The sequence below is a fragment of the Aspergillus viridinutans genome (genome assembly GCF_018404265.1).
Source record: "Aspergillus viridinutans IFM 47045 DNA, scaffold_1, whole genome shotgun sequence".
Taxonomy (NCBI): Eukaryota; Fungi; Ascomycota; class Eurotiomycetes; order Eurotiales; family Aspergillaceae; genus Aspergillus; species Aspergillus viridinutans.
The window spans coordinates 4,123,835-4,136,902 of record NW_025091217.1 but is presented as its reverse complement, the minus strand read 5'-3'; the positions used below and the strand labels follow the sequence as shown (position 1 = coordinate 4,136,902).

General features: G+C 52.6%; 4 protein-coding genes across 4 annotated transcripts; all 4 read right to left on the bottom strand.

The window, feature by feature from the left end:
- Positions 1-962: 962 nt before the first annotated feature.
- Aspvir_001165 (aromatic alcohol reductase) lies at positions 963-1,898 on the bottom strand (the record flags this gene model as incomplete). Its single annotated transcript, XM_043266293.1, has 1 exon — positions 963-1,898. One exon carries the CDS (start codon positions 1,896-1,898, stop codon positions 963-965), a length of 936 nt encoding a protein of 311 aa, XP_043122228.1.
- A 710-nt stretch (positions 1,899-2,608) lies between these two features.
- On the bottom strand, positions 2,609-3,231 carry Aspvir_001164 (uncharacterized protein; the record flags this gene model as incomplete). Its single annotated transcript, XM_043266292.1, has 2 exons — positions 2,609-3,160; positions 3,226-3,231. 2 exons carry the CDS (start codon positions 3,229-3,231, stop codon positions 2,609-2,611), a joined length of 558 nt encoding a protein of 185 aa, XP_043122227.1.
- A 691-nt stretch (positions 3,232-3,922) lies between these two features.
- Aspvir_001163 (putative C6 transcription factor) lies at positions 3,923-6,838 on the bottom strand (the record flags this gene model as incomplete). Its single annotated transcript, XM_043266291.1, has 1 exon — positions 3,923-6,838. One exon carries the CDS (start codon positions 6,836-6,838, stop codon positions 3,923-3,925), a length of 2,916 nt encoding a protein of 971 aa, XP_043122226.1.
- Positions 6,839-10,684: 3,846 nt separating this feature from the next.
- Positions 10,685-12,934, bottom strand: Aspvir_001162 (hydrogen/calcium exchanger domain-containing protein; the record flags this gene model as incomplete). The annotated part of the gene is made up of 12 exons (XM_043266290.1): positions 10,685-10,718; positions 10,772-10,860; positions 10,903-10,970; positions 11,026-11,245; positions 11,294-11,598; positions 11,645-11,677; positions 11,725-11,972; positions 12,027-12,068; positions 12,113-12,160; positions 12,205-12,268; positions 12,315-12,869; positions 12,931-12,934. 12 exons carry the CDS (start codon positions 12,932-12,934, stop codon positions 10,685-10,687), a joined length of 1,710 nt encoding a protein of 569 aa, XP_043122225.1.
- Between the last annotated feature and the right edge of the window lie 134 nt (positions 12,935-13,068).

Sequence of the window (13,068 nt, the reverse complement as noted above, 5' to 3'; positions counted from 1 at the left end):
ATATGTAGTTGAGGGCTCGAACTGTCCCCAAGACCTAAGTTCAAGATAGTAAGCATTATAGAAACCTCTGATCTATCAAGTTCTCCTGCAAGACGTATACAGTGGGAAATCATGAGAGAAGGAAGGAGTCTGCTGTATTAGGTTGGTAAGACTTTCTTATCTAGTCATTCAAAACACTATGCCCCTCTACTTTATATTCTTCCTCTTTCATGAGTCACTCCTGATATGCGTCATTTACAAATGTCGAGTATTGACTTCTCATCTAACTCAAGTAAGGCAGGAGCAATGTCAGCAATTCTGTTGCTTATATCAGCTTTCTTCCCCTATTTCCTCTTTCTCCCTTCTTCTTCCATCATCATCGTCATCGTCATCGTCATCGTCGCCTTTATCCTGTGAGTATACCTTTGGGTTCTCAACTACCATGACGTTGCAGCTAATGCTTGATTGCTGAGATTTCTAGGTGGTGGACCTCCGCCAGTGCTTAGTTTGTACTGCGCTCACATCGAATCCTGCAGTGGTGCCAGGCCTCCTGCCTCAGTCTCAGGCAATTGCTTCGCTTCGTCGATCGATGCGGTTGGGCTCACCAGACAGTTGGCCACTTCTGCGCATGGGAACGACCAGATTAAGCGTAGGCAGAAGACGGGCAGAAAGACTGAGCAACCCGAGAAGTCCATTAATAACCATCCAGTAGAATCTAAACAATTTGTAACTGTGGACGCAACTAACATTGATAAACACTTATAGCATGTGTTTCCTGGACCGTCAATTGGAGACCTATCTCCTCTCTATACCAGCCGTCGTGAAGGATCTTACAATTGTTGCCGTTGCATTACCTCATTGCCAGAAAGCATTTTTGAGCCTGTAAAGCTGGTGATTAACCTGCATCCAAGAGACGAACACTTGCTTATTGAAATGCCAGAAAAGGCGAAAAAGGCCATTGAACGATTGCCCTTCTCTGGCTATTATCTCCAGTACTTACGGAGGAATTCCTCCACCTTGACCGGCTGGACGTTGCACACCTCATTCAACACCCCCGGCACCACCGACCCGTCTCTCGCGCAAGCCATGGCTATCTGACAGTCCATCCGCTTGAGCACATCTCCATCAGGTATCGCCTTTAATCTTTCTTCCAGCCGCTGCATCGTCACCCGGCGCACCTCGACCTTCTTGCCGGTATACCTCTCACAGAGCCTAATCAATTCCTCAAACCCGAGGGTATCACCCGCCATCCCCAACTCTCTTCCCCCCCATTCCTCCATCTCCAGCGCAGCAGCCACAAATCTCCCCACGTCCCGAATATCCGTCAACGTGAGGGACGGCGCCGATCCGTCCGCTCTCACAGGAAGCACCACATACGCCGGCTCAGCGTCCAAGTGCACGAGGAACGCACCCTCGGCGAACCCAGCCCGTGCCTCTTTTTCTTTCTCGCCGCCGATCCCAATCCCCAGGTAATTCATGAACATGCCGCACGGGAAGCGCGCCGCGTCGATCAGCCCTTCTTCAACCTTGCCCTTGACCGCCTCCCAGACGACATTCTTCGACTGTAACAAATCAACCTGCGCCTGGGCCTGCTCGCAGAGGGCAAACTCGGACGGCGCGAACCGTCGACAGCCTGCTTCTATCGCGGCGTTGAGAAGGTTGAGCTGGTAGGTGATGGATTCTGGGCCGGGAATGAGCACGACGCTGAGGACTGTGTCGATGTCTTTGAGTGCGGCGACGAGAGATGTATGGGATGTATAGTCCACGTAGCGGGTTTCGATGCCTGGGGGTGAAGGTTTGGGGTTGTTGGTTTGTCGAGAGAGGATGACGGGGGTCCAGTTGTGCGTGGTGGAGAGGGCGGCGAGAATGGATGCGCCCAGCGTTGGGCTGGAGCCTCCTGCGATGGCTACTTTGGGCATTTTACTTATATACATGTATGTGGAGATGGCGAGTTGAGTTTTGATGCTTTGGGTGAGATACGTGATATATATGCTGGAGGATGACTCAAGCCAAGAAGGAATACGAGGTTGATGTCATGACTGGTGTAACTGCCAATGAGATTAAATATATCAGTCAAGCATTACCAACAACTATTACTGTATGGAGGTTCTTGTATATTCTATGGGCTGTGGCTTTACTTGGAGTGTTGATCTTAGCCAAGCGTGAGTTAACCCTAATTCAACGACCGGACATTTGAGTCAGTCTCCAACAGAATTAGTCGGTAATCACGATATCTCCTGCTCTAAGCATCAATTATCTCAAATGCCTGTCCGCGACAAACTAAACCCTAAGCCAACGTACTAATATCCAAAATCCATCCTGGTCCAATTATTCATCAAACCCGAGTGAATTCATCGTCCACCTACCAATAGCAATGCTTTTTCCGCTGCTAGCATATAGCCCCTATACTGTGCAACCATATTCACATGGAATCCATGTCCTTGAGTAAAACACTACAGCTTATATGAGGTGAGTACCTTCAAGCCTTCTATAGCTTTATATCAACCTCGCGTAGGATTCTTTAATATAGTCACTGTTGTCCTTAATGCAGGGAAAGCAGTGTAGCCATGGCGACGCTCCAGTCTTGAGATTTCCGTAATGTTTTCTGCATGCTATCATCGCGCTCAGCTCAAGGAAAGCCGCAAAACCGACCATAAGGATCCCATCTCCGACGAATCTCCTTCAATCGGCTCTCATTGTCCTCCGCCCAGTAGAGATCAGGTCGCACAGAAAAATCCGACTCGCCTATATACGTCCCGACCCCATGTGATCTGATCTTGTCCATGACAAGCTGCAGCCACGACTGGCGCCTCTCGTCGTCCGCTTCGTTCTTCCAGCCCGCGTACACCGCGAAATAATGGTCCGATTGCATGCTGAACGCCATGTCCGGTGGTTTTCTTTTGCGGGTCGGTGTCATCGGGCACCAGAATGCGTAGCTGTCGGCGCTCGGGAGAGTGAGGAATCCTTCTTCGAGGATATGGACAATGTCGTGCTTGTCTTCGAGGTAGGTGTTGTCTGAGCACCACCTGCGATCCGGAGGGTTTGGAAACCACGTCCTCTTGGCAGCTTGCTTTGAGGATGGCGAGGGGATATTTGGGGGGGCGGCGCTTGTTGAAGATACCCCGGGTGGCGGCGGCTTCGTAGATGCCTCCTGAGGGGTTGGCGGCGTTGGAGTCGGAGTCTCGCCAGATGATTTGCATTTTGGGCAGACTCAGCTTTCTGGTGGATTGAATGGGTACAGATCACTGTCATTGCAGAGGTAGTTGATGAGACTGCAGCCAGACAGTGACAGATGCACAAGCACGTGACGATGCAGGACTGTCTGTCATACGCTGCTTGGTCAACAATAAAGGTAGAGAGGTAGTTTTATAGATGCAGCACGTTGATTGCCGAGTTGATGTCATCAGCAGCAACTGCGTAGTTTCTACACTTTGTTACAGTTGTATAAGAATGCTGGCAATGGAAGTAAGCAATGACCAGCACACAAAACTATGGAACTATAGGAAACAGGGTAAACGTATGGTCAGTGTTGTGGGATATTTGGTCTGTCGTTGCAATAACGCTGACCCGACGATGATTGATATTAATTATGGACACCTTATGACGGATTTCATAGAGCCAGCTGGTGAGTGCATAGCGATTAATTACTCTGTTGAAAGGTAGTCACAAATTGTTCAAGATTAACTGCTACCAACTGACCAACGCCGCGCTCACAAGAAATCCAAAACTCGCTTGCGCCAGTTGCCGAGCGCCAGTTGCGAAATACCACAATTGCCATACCATGGCTTTTACCCGAAACCCAAGCATACCCGCAGTCCATACGCTAGATCACCAGTGTGATCCGCCATCCGCAAGAGAAGACATATAATCATACAGTACATGAGACGTACAATATAGTACAACCAAGGAGCATAAGAGAGAAAAAGAAAAGAAAATAAAGGAACTACCGGGAGAATTCACTCCACACGGTGCTCAACCATCCAGCAGGAATGCCAACCTCGGATGGCATCATGCTAGATAGCTGGTCATAGTCGCATCCCTCCAGAAATGCAACGACATCATCCCCGCCGAGGCTAGTCGACCACATGGCGTTTGACACACCACCTTCAAATCCGTCCACCGTCACCGGGGGCGAGGCCGCAGGGTGGTTGACGGATCCCGGCGGGGGCAGCAGTGGCAGGCCATGCGAGGTCGCCTGGTTGATCGGGGGCAGCGACTGCGAGTATGGGCCTTGTTGGCGGGAGAGCCACGAGTTCAATGGTTGGAGACGATTCGAGGGCGGCGCTTGGCCATACTGTGGCGGGGGAGCCCCTGCAGAAGGAGCAAGAGACGGGAGGCTCGGCGAGGAGGTGCCGTAGAGAGGACCGTCGGGGTGGTGCTGCAGCGACGGGAGCGAATACGGCGACTGCGGCTGCAAGGCCCGTGGAGGCAACGGCAGGCTGGGCCGCCGCTCGGCATCCGGTCCAGGCAAAGGGAGGCCAGGGCTGTTGATGGGGACCCATGACTCGCGCCGGCCGCTGGCACCGTCGAGGGTAGCCTCGGCCATCTCGCCAGGGTCACTGCGGACTGCGTTGCTGCCCGCATCACTGACGTTGGTCGCACGGTCGGCCCCGTCATCGTCGGCAGCGTTCTCGGGCAGCCGGTCGTCGATGCTGCCAAAGTCGAGGAACAGCTTTTCGAGCAGCTTGAACTCCTCGAGGCCTCCTCCAGCACCGCCCTCCCGTACCGGGCGGATTCCGTTGGTATGGGGGTCAAGAGTGTCCAGGCGGGAGTGGCGTCGGAAGTCGCGCTTCACCTTGGAAAAGTAGCTGTGCAGTCGATTCAGCGTGCGGAACCATCCATTGGCCATCTTCAAGCGCGACCGCATATCTCGCAAGATATCGAGAGCCTTGCCAGTCTGCACCTGCCCGTGCGTTCCATCAGTGGCACCGGGCCTGAGATTCAACGATCCCTCCAGGTCCATGTGCGGAAAGTGTACCGCGTAGACGCCGATAAAGGCCGCATTGTAGATGGCAAACCCAACCAGTGGATTTTCAACAAGAACACCGCGCTCTTGGCAGGTTACCACGAGGTCTAGCATTTGTCGGGCAGCCCGGAACAGCTCACGTGCGCTGTCCCTCCAGAATCCATCTGGCGCCCCTGACCTCTCGCCGGGGAACAGCGGCTCGTCCAGGGGACCGATTGGCTCGTTGCACCGGACCGGAAGAAAGGGAATATAGGCGCGGTGCAGGACAATGACGGAGAGAAAATACACCACATGCATGACAGTGTAGGACGCCAGCTTGTTCTTGTACATGATGTGGGTGTCGGTATTTCGGGGTGAATACTGCAGATTGCGCGAGAGACCGTCCTGGAACTCGCCTAGCATCGTCCGCAGTTTCGAAAACCTAGAGTCGATATGCCATGGAGCGAGTTGTTCCGTTCTATCGATGTTAGTTTGGGGTGATGCCACAGAAGGAGAATGAACGATGCGACGGGATTGCGCATACCTTCGTCCACCGGCACAAGACCACTTGGCGATACTCCCCCAGATCCGAACGATGCGAATCACCCGGCTCAGCACCGACTCCTCGGCCCCAATCTCCCATCGGTCGATCTCATCCTCGCTCGAGTCCTTTCGCCGGGAGATCGGAGACCACGGCTTGTTGTCCGGCGGGACATTGTTGGGCAGTTTGTCATCGCTGAAGCCTCCGATACTCTGACGAATGCTGGGAATTTGCATACCCTGCGAGCCGAAGCTCTGGGGGCGACGGGCGGACGGCTCGTTCAGACGCGACGTTCGCACGCGCTCCCCAAACGCAAAAGCGTTGTCGCTGGGCAGCTGAATGCCGAGTTCCTTGACCCGAATCATGCGGGGACGATATTTCCCGCTGCTAAGACAACGGTCGAGGATGAAGCAGGCCCAAAAGGTCCGTCGCTTCGTCTCCTGAGCGATCACATCGTCGGACGTCTGCTCTTTCGGTTCCGGACCGCGCCGCACGCCAAAGAGCTCCGCCTCGGCTTTGAGGGCTGGCGATCGGAGACCCTCGCGAGAGAAGAGCTCATTCTCCAGCTCAAACGGCAGCCCCATGGCCTGCGACAGCCGGATCGCCATGCCGACATATAGCCAGGCGCTCTTGCCGCGGCACATGCCCCATTCGTGGAGTGCGAGCATCAGCAGCGCCTGGACACGTGTGAGATCGGGGATCGCCAGACTGGCGCCATCGACGCCGGCCAGCCGGCTGCGCAGCGCTGCCGCATAGAATTCGGATGCGACGAGGGGGTTCGAAGGGTTGCCGGGGGAGGAGGGCGAATGGTAGGCAACCAGATGGGGATGGAATCGAGCCGTGAGCGCGAGGACTCCGAGAGGAATGAGGGGGTTGGGTTCGGCTTTGGGGGCGGGAGGACTTTGTGCGGCGTCTCGGTTGTTTTCCGAGTTGGTGGCATTGCTGGACGATGTGCTCCCGGAGAGCTGTCGAATCTGACCGAGAAAGGAGGCGGGATGAAGAAAGGGCAGGATGAAGGCGTAATGCGACTGGAAAAGATCAAAGACGGCCTCCCAGACCTTGACGGTCAGCACGGACGAGTCGAGCACCTCCAGCGAGGCTTTGGCTGCATCTTTGGCCGCCGACGAGGACACACCGACGGCCTTGCGGGAGCGCTGTCGCTTGGGGCTATCCCAGTCGCCGTTGCGATCCTCCCCATCGGCCATGGCGGCAATGTCTCGTTTGGCCGCGCCACCGCCGACGCCGATGGCCGGGGTTGGATATACACATTCTCGACCGGACGACTCGCATGCACGACAGGTGGTGTCAATACCGGCATTGACGCATTTGATCTTGCTCCGTCGGCACCGAGCGCAGGCTATACTCGATCGCATGTTGAGTGGATGTAAAAGGAGAGGTGACGTAGGTTAAGAAAAGGCGTGGCTGACACCGGGGTCTTCCGCGTCTATGCCTTCGCGTTAAGTCCCAGAATTTCGAAGTGGCCCAAGGTTCGGCTGAGGATGACGACGAAATAAGCCGATGACCGCCTAAGAATCGCATGAACTTAGCCATGGATCTGGATTTCCAAATGGTCAACTGGCGACTGTGACTTACCTTGGACCTAACTTCCGGTGCACAGCACTGTGGATAGAAACACGAATAATACGATGAAAACCGGTCACTAGATCAACCAGGCGTAGTGAAGTGATGTGCGACCAGGATAGGGATAAGCTAAATTATGGTAGACGAGTCAAGGCGGGAGAGGTGTAGAGTGCGACAGGCAAGGAAGCGAAGCTGGAAGCAAGGAAGGCGAGGAGCGACCATTCAACCTGGGCGACGGACGGAATAAGCGGAGTGTGGGGGAGCAGGAATGCCAGACAGAAAATCGGGGCACCGGACCGGCAACGCGACGTGAGGAGGAAACAAAGGAAAGAAATCGGGGAGAGACGGGATTGGAGGAGTTCGTCAGAAGGACACGGCGAGTATAGGAAAAAGAGGATAATAATACTCGGTAGGTAGAGGTGGAGAAGAAGAAGAAGAGAGAGGGAAAGAGAGTGGAGGAAAGGAAGAGCAAGAAGAGATGATGAAGGGAAATGATTCAGATGATGAATGTGTGTCGTTTCGCTGACCTCCGACACAGAAGGAAAAAAGAAAGAAAGAAAAGAAAAGTAAAAAAGCGGCCAGTCCCCGGATAGTTCCCACAGTATCAACAGCTATCTACCCTACTACTACTACTGGCAAGTTACAAGTTACAACATCCGCATTTCAGCAAATTGCGGAGGCCCGACGCTGGTCTTAGCCTGGCGGTTTAAGCGGGCGCTGTTAATCCGGAGACAGCAGCGCCCCAGCTTGTTACTTTCCCGAGAGCCGAGAATCCTGCCTGCACTGCATCGTAGCCTCAACAGTAGGCGGTATACCTTTTGATGCTTTTTATTTAAATATACAGTAGCTTTCTAGAATAATAGTATAACAGTTATATATCTACCTGAATTCAGTCATAGCTATGGTGAAGAAATACAGCTGGTTCGAGGCGTACCGTCAATACGGGCTAGTCCAGCCATCGGGACGGCGAACAGGCCCAGTCGCCTCTTTTCGCGGGGGGCATTAGTTCGCCTCTCCGACCGACAGGAGCTGATGATCCAGAATAAAATATGCTTCAATATCCTACATGTTCTAACGAATTTAAAAGTCAGTCCATGCTGCCTTCTTTCCTACTCACATCTCACAATTATCCCTCCGTATCCCATGTCAAATGAACATATCGGGACACCCAGGACGGACCGAAGAAGCCGGCTACCAGCAGTGTGGTGGAACAGCATGGAGTAATATTACCTAACAACAGGCCAGCCGTCCGGTCATCTTCCGTACGACTGGCTAAGCACGGTTACACGGTAAAATGGTTAATTCTATTCCCCAGTTGTCTGTCCATGTGGCTGTTGGCTATGATGATAGATCTATTCAGCAGATCAAGCTAAACGGATGATTTATCCTATTTCAGTTGCCTTCACCTATCATATCTTTCAGGTTCTCTTTCTGGTGATATGGAATAGAAGTCTGCCCAATGCCCAGTCCATCCCGTGCCGATCGGTCTCTTGTGTCTGAGATGGCTGCGACTACTGCCTGCTGTGTAATTGTGGCCCTGTGGTGTGGATGGCACCCACGGAGAATTCAACACGGGGTTACTTCCGAGGAACCACTTGAATTATGGTAACACTGTCTGACTCGATTTTGATTTTTTTCTTTTTTTTTTTACTTTCAATATCACAAGGAAGGCGAACCACGAACAAACGCAAAAATGAGGGGAACCGGCGAGTGAAGTGGCCACAATCGCATTACCCCCATCCGCAGAACCTCGGGTATCCTCAGCCTGCCCGTTACCTCAGGATGGCTTCATTTTCGTCTCGTCGGGATGGGTTGGAGACTTGCTGGGACGTGGGAAGCTGTCCGACTCGTCGAGCGTGTGATGGGTTCTTTTTCATGACTAACAAAAATCTGGGCCCTGAGTTGGGTCCCCTGCATTGGGCTTCCCCGCGGGGAGAGTAGTCCACAGTCAGTCAAAGTACTCGTAAAGTAAGGTACTGTTGACCAGTCACGAGATTAAAGGTTACAGCTGGATACTACCTCAATTTCTGGGTGTTCCTAAGCAGTCAGTTTTGGAAAGAAGGATCCAAGACAACTGTGTCAGTTGATGGATGCACCCTCCGACCGACAGTCGGGCGCTCCTCCGCACCGGGCGGCAACTCCAGGAGCCTACAGCCTACGCTTACAGCAGGTCCACAGATTTTAACCGGGCATACTTTTGGAAGACAATCATCCCGTGGCCGCTCTTCGGGCTTAGCCGATGTCCATGATTGGCTCTCTGCTCCCCCATGCCCTTCTCACCCGAGGCACAAGCGAACCGATGAACCCCGCAATCTGTTCACATTAATCCCTACCTTACCTTATGATTTCGCACAAGTACCTCGCACTTGTGATAATGAAAAGCACATGCTACTACAGTTGCAACTTGCAAGTGAGCATGGAAATAGCCTACTAGGATTATCTACCCTAGGTACTTACCAGGTACGATAGGAAATACCCGGCGAATCATCGGAGAATGCCCGATCCCGCAGCCGGCTATTCAATTCTATTCTTATTATTTAATATCTGGGTGGTGTATAAGCGGCTATTGTACCTGTGAATGGAGGAAAAATTATTCTCAGTTCGGCAAAACAGCGCGCAGGAGCTGAGGCTGACAGCCTCCCAACAACCTCATCCTCATCCTCATCCGCAGGTGGTCACCTGCTCGGCTTGTTAGCCAATGGATTCATCCGAATAAGGTACAGGGTACCTTAGTTTGAAGTATCCGTACCCTACTCGCAGTCGCAACTCTTACCTACTTTACTTCACAGATTAATAAGTCTAACCCCTGGTATGGTTACAGTCAACCCTCAGCGAGAGCTGAGTCCCAAGCAATAGAACCATAGTCCCTGCCTCCATATCAACCACAACCACAATCTGAATCCATTCTGTCCATGTCCATTCCGATTTCCCCGAGATTGAGGCCGCAAGTAGGTAGCCACGATGTGATAACCGCTATCATCTGATTCGCTGCGCTACGCCACGTCTCGTGGACTGGTTCAGCTGGACCAATGGGTGAATGGGGGCTGGTGGTTCGGGGGAGATAAGGTAGACCGTTGTATCTGTCCAGATACTGCTACTATTATGAGAGTACTACCTAGAGTCTAGGGTAGACGGCTAATAGTACGGAGACTGTAAGCCAGTAGACTATTTGACTATTTGACTATGTAGATATGGAGTTTTAGAAGTAGATAGAATGGATAGATGCCAAAGCGAAGGGAGTCTCCCAGTCGAAGTGGTGGCTGGAAGGGTACCTGGTGCCTGGTGGCTGTGGCTGTGTGGTCCTAATGTTTACCCGTCATTTACAGTCATACTACGGATTTGAGCTCAGCTGAAGTAGATGTGTATTCGATTGCTATCGCTGTGTTAGTTCAGTTCTAGTTAATATGCTAGAGAAATATGTTCGAGTTCTTGTAGTTCGTGTATTGTTTTCATTTATCTATGAGGCTCGGGTTTGTGGATGAACTACGACAGTTGTGCCCTATACCATGAGGTTCTCTTAGTACTAATTATTGGCGACTTGATTGAACATAACTAAAGATCTGAACAGAGCTCCAAGTACATGAAAAGGGTATCTTCCCAACGTATGTGAATGAGTCAAGTCCGTATAACGTATGATATTAAGCAGCTGTCTCGGTCTTGTTAGGGTAGAACCTGTAGATACTGTCAGCCAAGTCCTGCCAATGCAAATACTGGAGGATATATACCAAGCAGCCACGGCGATGATCAAATACATCATCATCAGCAGCACACCCTCGAGCCAGTGCGATTTGCCATCGGCAATGAGATAGTTCACCTAAGGAATTAGCGTCATCATAAAACAGGGGATCAAACATACCAGCAACACCGAGACGAAGAGAAGGATCACTTGGAACGCATCGAAATACAAGGTCATATCCTCGAGTCCTTTGCCAGTCAGTCACGGTCAGAGTTAGTCACCGACCAAGGAATGAGAGCATACCCATAATCCATCCAATCACAATAATCAACGGCAGAACCAGCAGAGCAATCTGCATGCTTGATCCCACAGCCACGCCAATCGCCAGATCCATCTTGTCCTTGCATGCCACCGTCACCGCCGTGGCGTGCTCGGCCGCGTTACCAACGATAGGAAGCAGGATCAGCCCGACGAATGTCTTCGAGATGCCGCCGCGTTCCGTAAGAGCGTCAATGGACCCAACCTGGACCGTCAGTCTGGCCCTGACACCACGTGGTTATCTTGAACTTACCATAAATTCAGCGCACAACGCGACAAAGGTGGTGGAGATGGTCAGCGTCAGAACGGCAACCCAGATGCTGAGCTGAGGCTGTTCCTCGTCGTCCTCCTCGTGTAGTTGCATCTGCTGCGCGTTCTGACCGCCCATCGTGGCCGTCATCTTGCCGATCTGGGCCAGGCCGCGGCTGGCGGCCCCCTCGGACACCTTTTGGCGTCGCTTCTCGACCTTGGGGCTGGGTCTGTTGTAGATCTCGGTGTGCGACTTGAGCTGGAAGAAGAGGTAGCATCCGTAGACGAAGAGCAAGATGATACTGGTGCCTGCTGTCTGTCAGCGACGATCCCATGCGCATGGCCATAATCTTACCTCGTGACAACGGGGCGATACCCACAGTTCCGGCTGCAAACGTCAGTAAACATCCTTAGTCTTCGACCGAATTGACGCACCGCCGGACCACGCGTGGAACGCGGTGGGAATAATCAGACTGGCCACCGCCAGTGCCAAAAGACTAGCCGCTGTCTGCGCGACAACCGGGTTGAAGTGTTGCTCGAGACGATTGACGCCACCGAAAAAGAAACACATGCCCATGACCAGCAGCAGATTCGACAGCATACTGCCTATAAGTGACGTTTGAACAATGACAACCTGCTTATCGACCAAAGCGATGATGGCGACGATCAACTCGACCGCGTTACTATATATGGTCAGTCCGTCTGGTGTCTGGCGTCCCCGCGATGCGAACACCTACCCGAATGATGCATTCAGCAGACCACCAATCGTTTCGCCAGTACTGGACACGTCAGCTTGGGTCTCTACAACAGGAACTATACATACCGCATGGCGATTTCTTCCGTGGCATAACTCAACATGGCCGCAAGAGGTCTGGATATGTCAGTCGAGTCCGGACGAGGGATACGGATACATACATAATAGCAATGAAGTTGACCACGAAGACGGCCACCGGATCGACGTCGACGTAATTCAGTGCAACTGAGATTGTTAGTGAGAAATCAGACTCGTCAGATCCGCAACTCACTTCCAACTGGCGCGGCAATCAAGAGAAGGTTCATCCAAGAGTTAAGAATAGTCGCTTTGAACTGGCCAACGGCGGTGAACTTTTGCTTGTCAGGTACGTCCTTCGCCTCCTCCACCGAAGATGGGGCATCCCCATCTTCAGACCGATTTCCATAGCCGCTCATAAAGGTCTTCCTCTTCCGAGGTTTTCCTTCCGGGATCTCATCCTGCCCCTCTTGGTTGGTGACGTTGATGGGGTCATGGCTGCGCATCGATGGCTCGGGCTCCGATTTCTCTGCACTTTCTGTTCGATGAAGACCGTCCGGTCCTGACGACTCTGGCGGGAAGGTATCTGCGTGCTCTGGACCGGCCAGGCCCTCGGTCATGTCCCTCCGCCGTCGTCTTTCCTCCGACGTGCGCACCTCCCCCGCCGTGCGGACGGGAGCGAGGCCGCTCTCCATCTGATAGGAATTGGACCGTCGCGGCCGTGCTCTGAACTTTTTGAAGGGATTATGGTTGGATGGCTCGCCTTCCTGGTCGTACCAGGCCAGATTCCTGGCTTGACGGCGGTAGATGTCTGGGCGCCGAGACGCATTAGTCGAGACGCGCTTGGCACAACACATTAGGGTCAGACTTACGCATGATGTTCTTGTTCTAGAAGGCAGGGAATGAATCCTGGAAAGATTGATAATGATACTGCAGTAGTCAGAGTATTAGGATGAGGTTCAAGAAGAGCGGGATGCAAGATGCGAAACGACAGGGGGGAAACAGCAGTG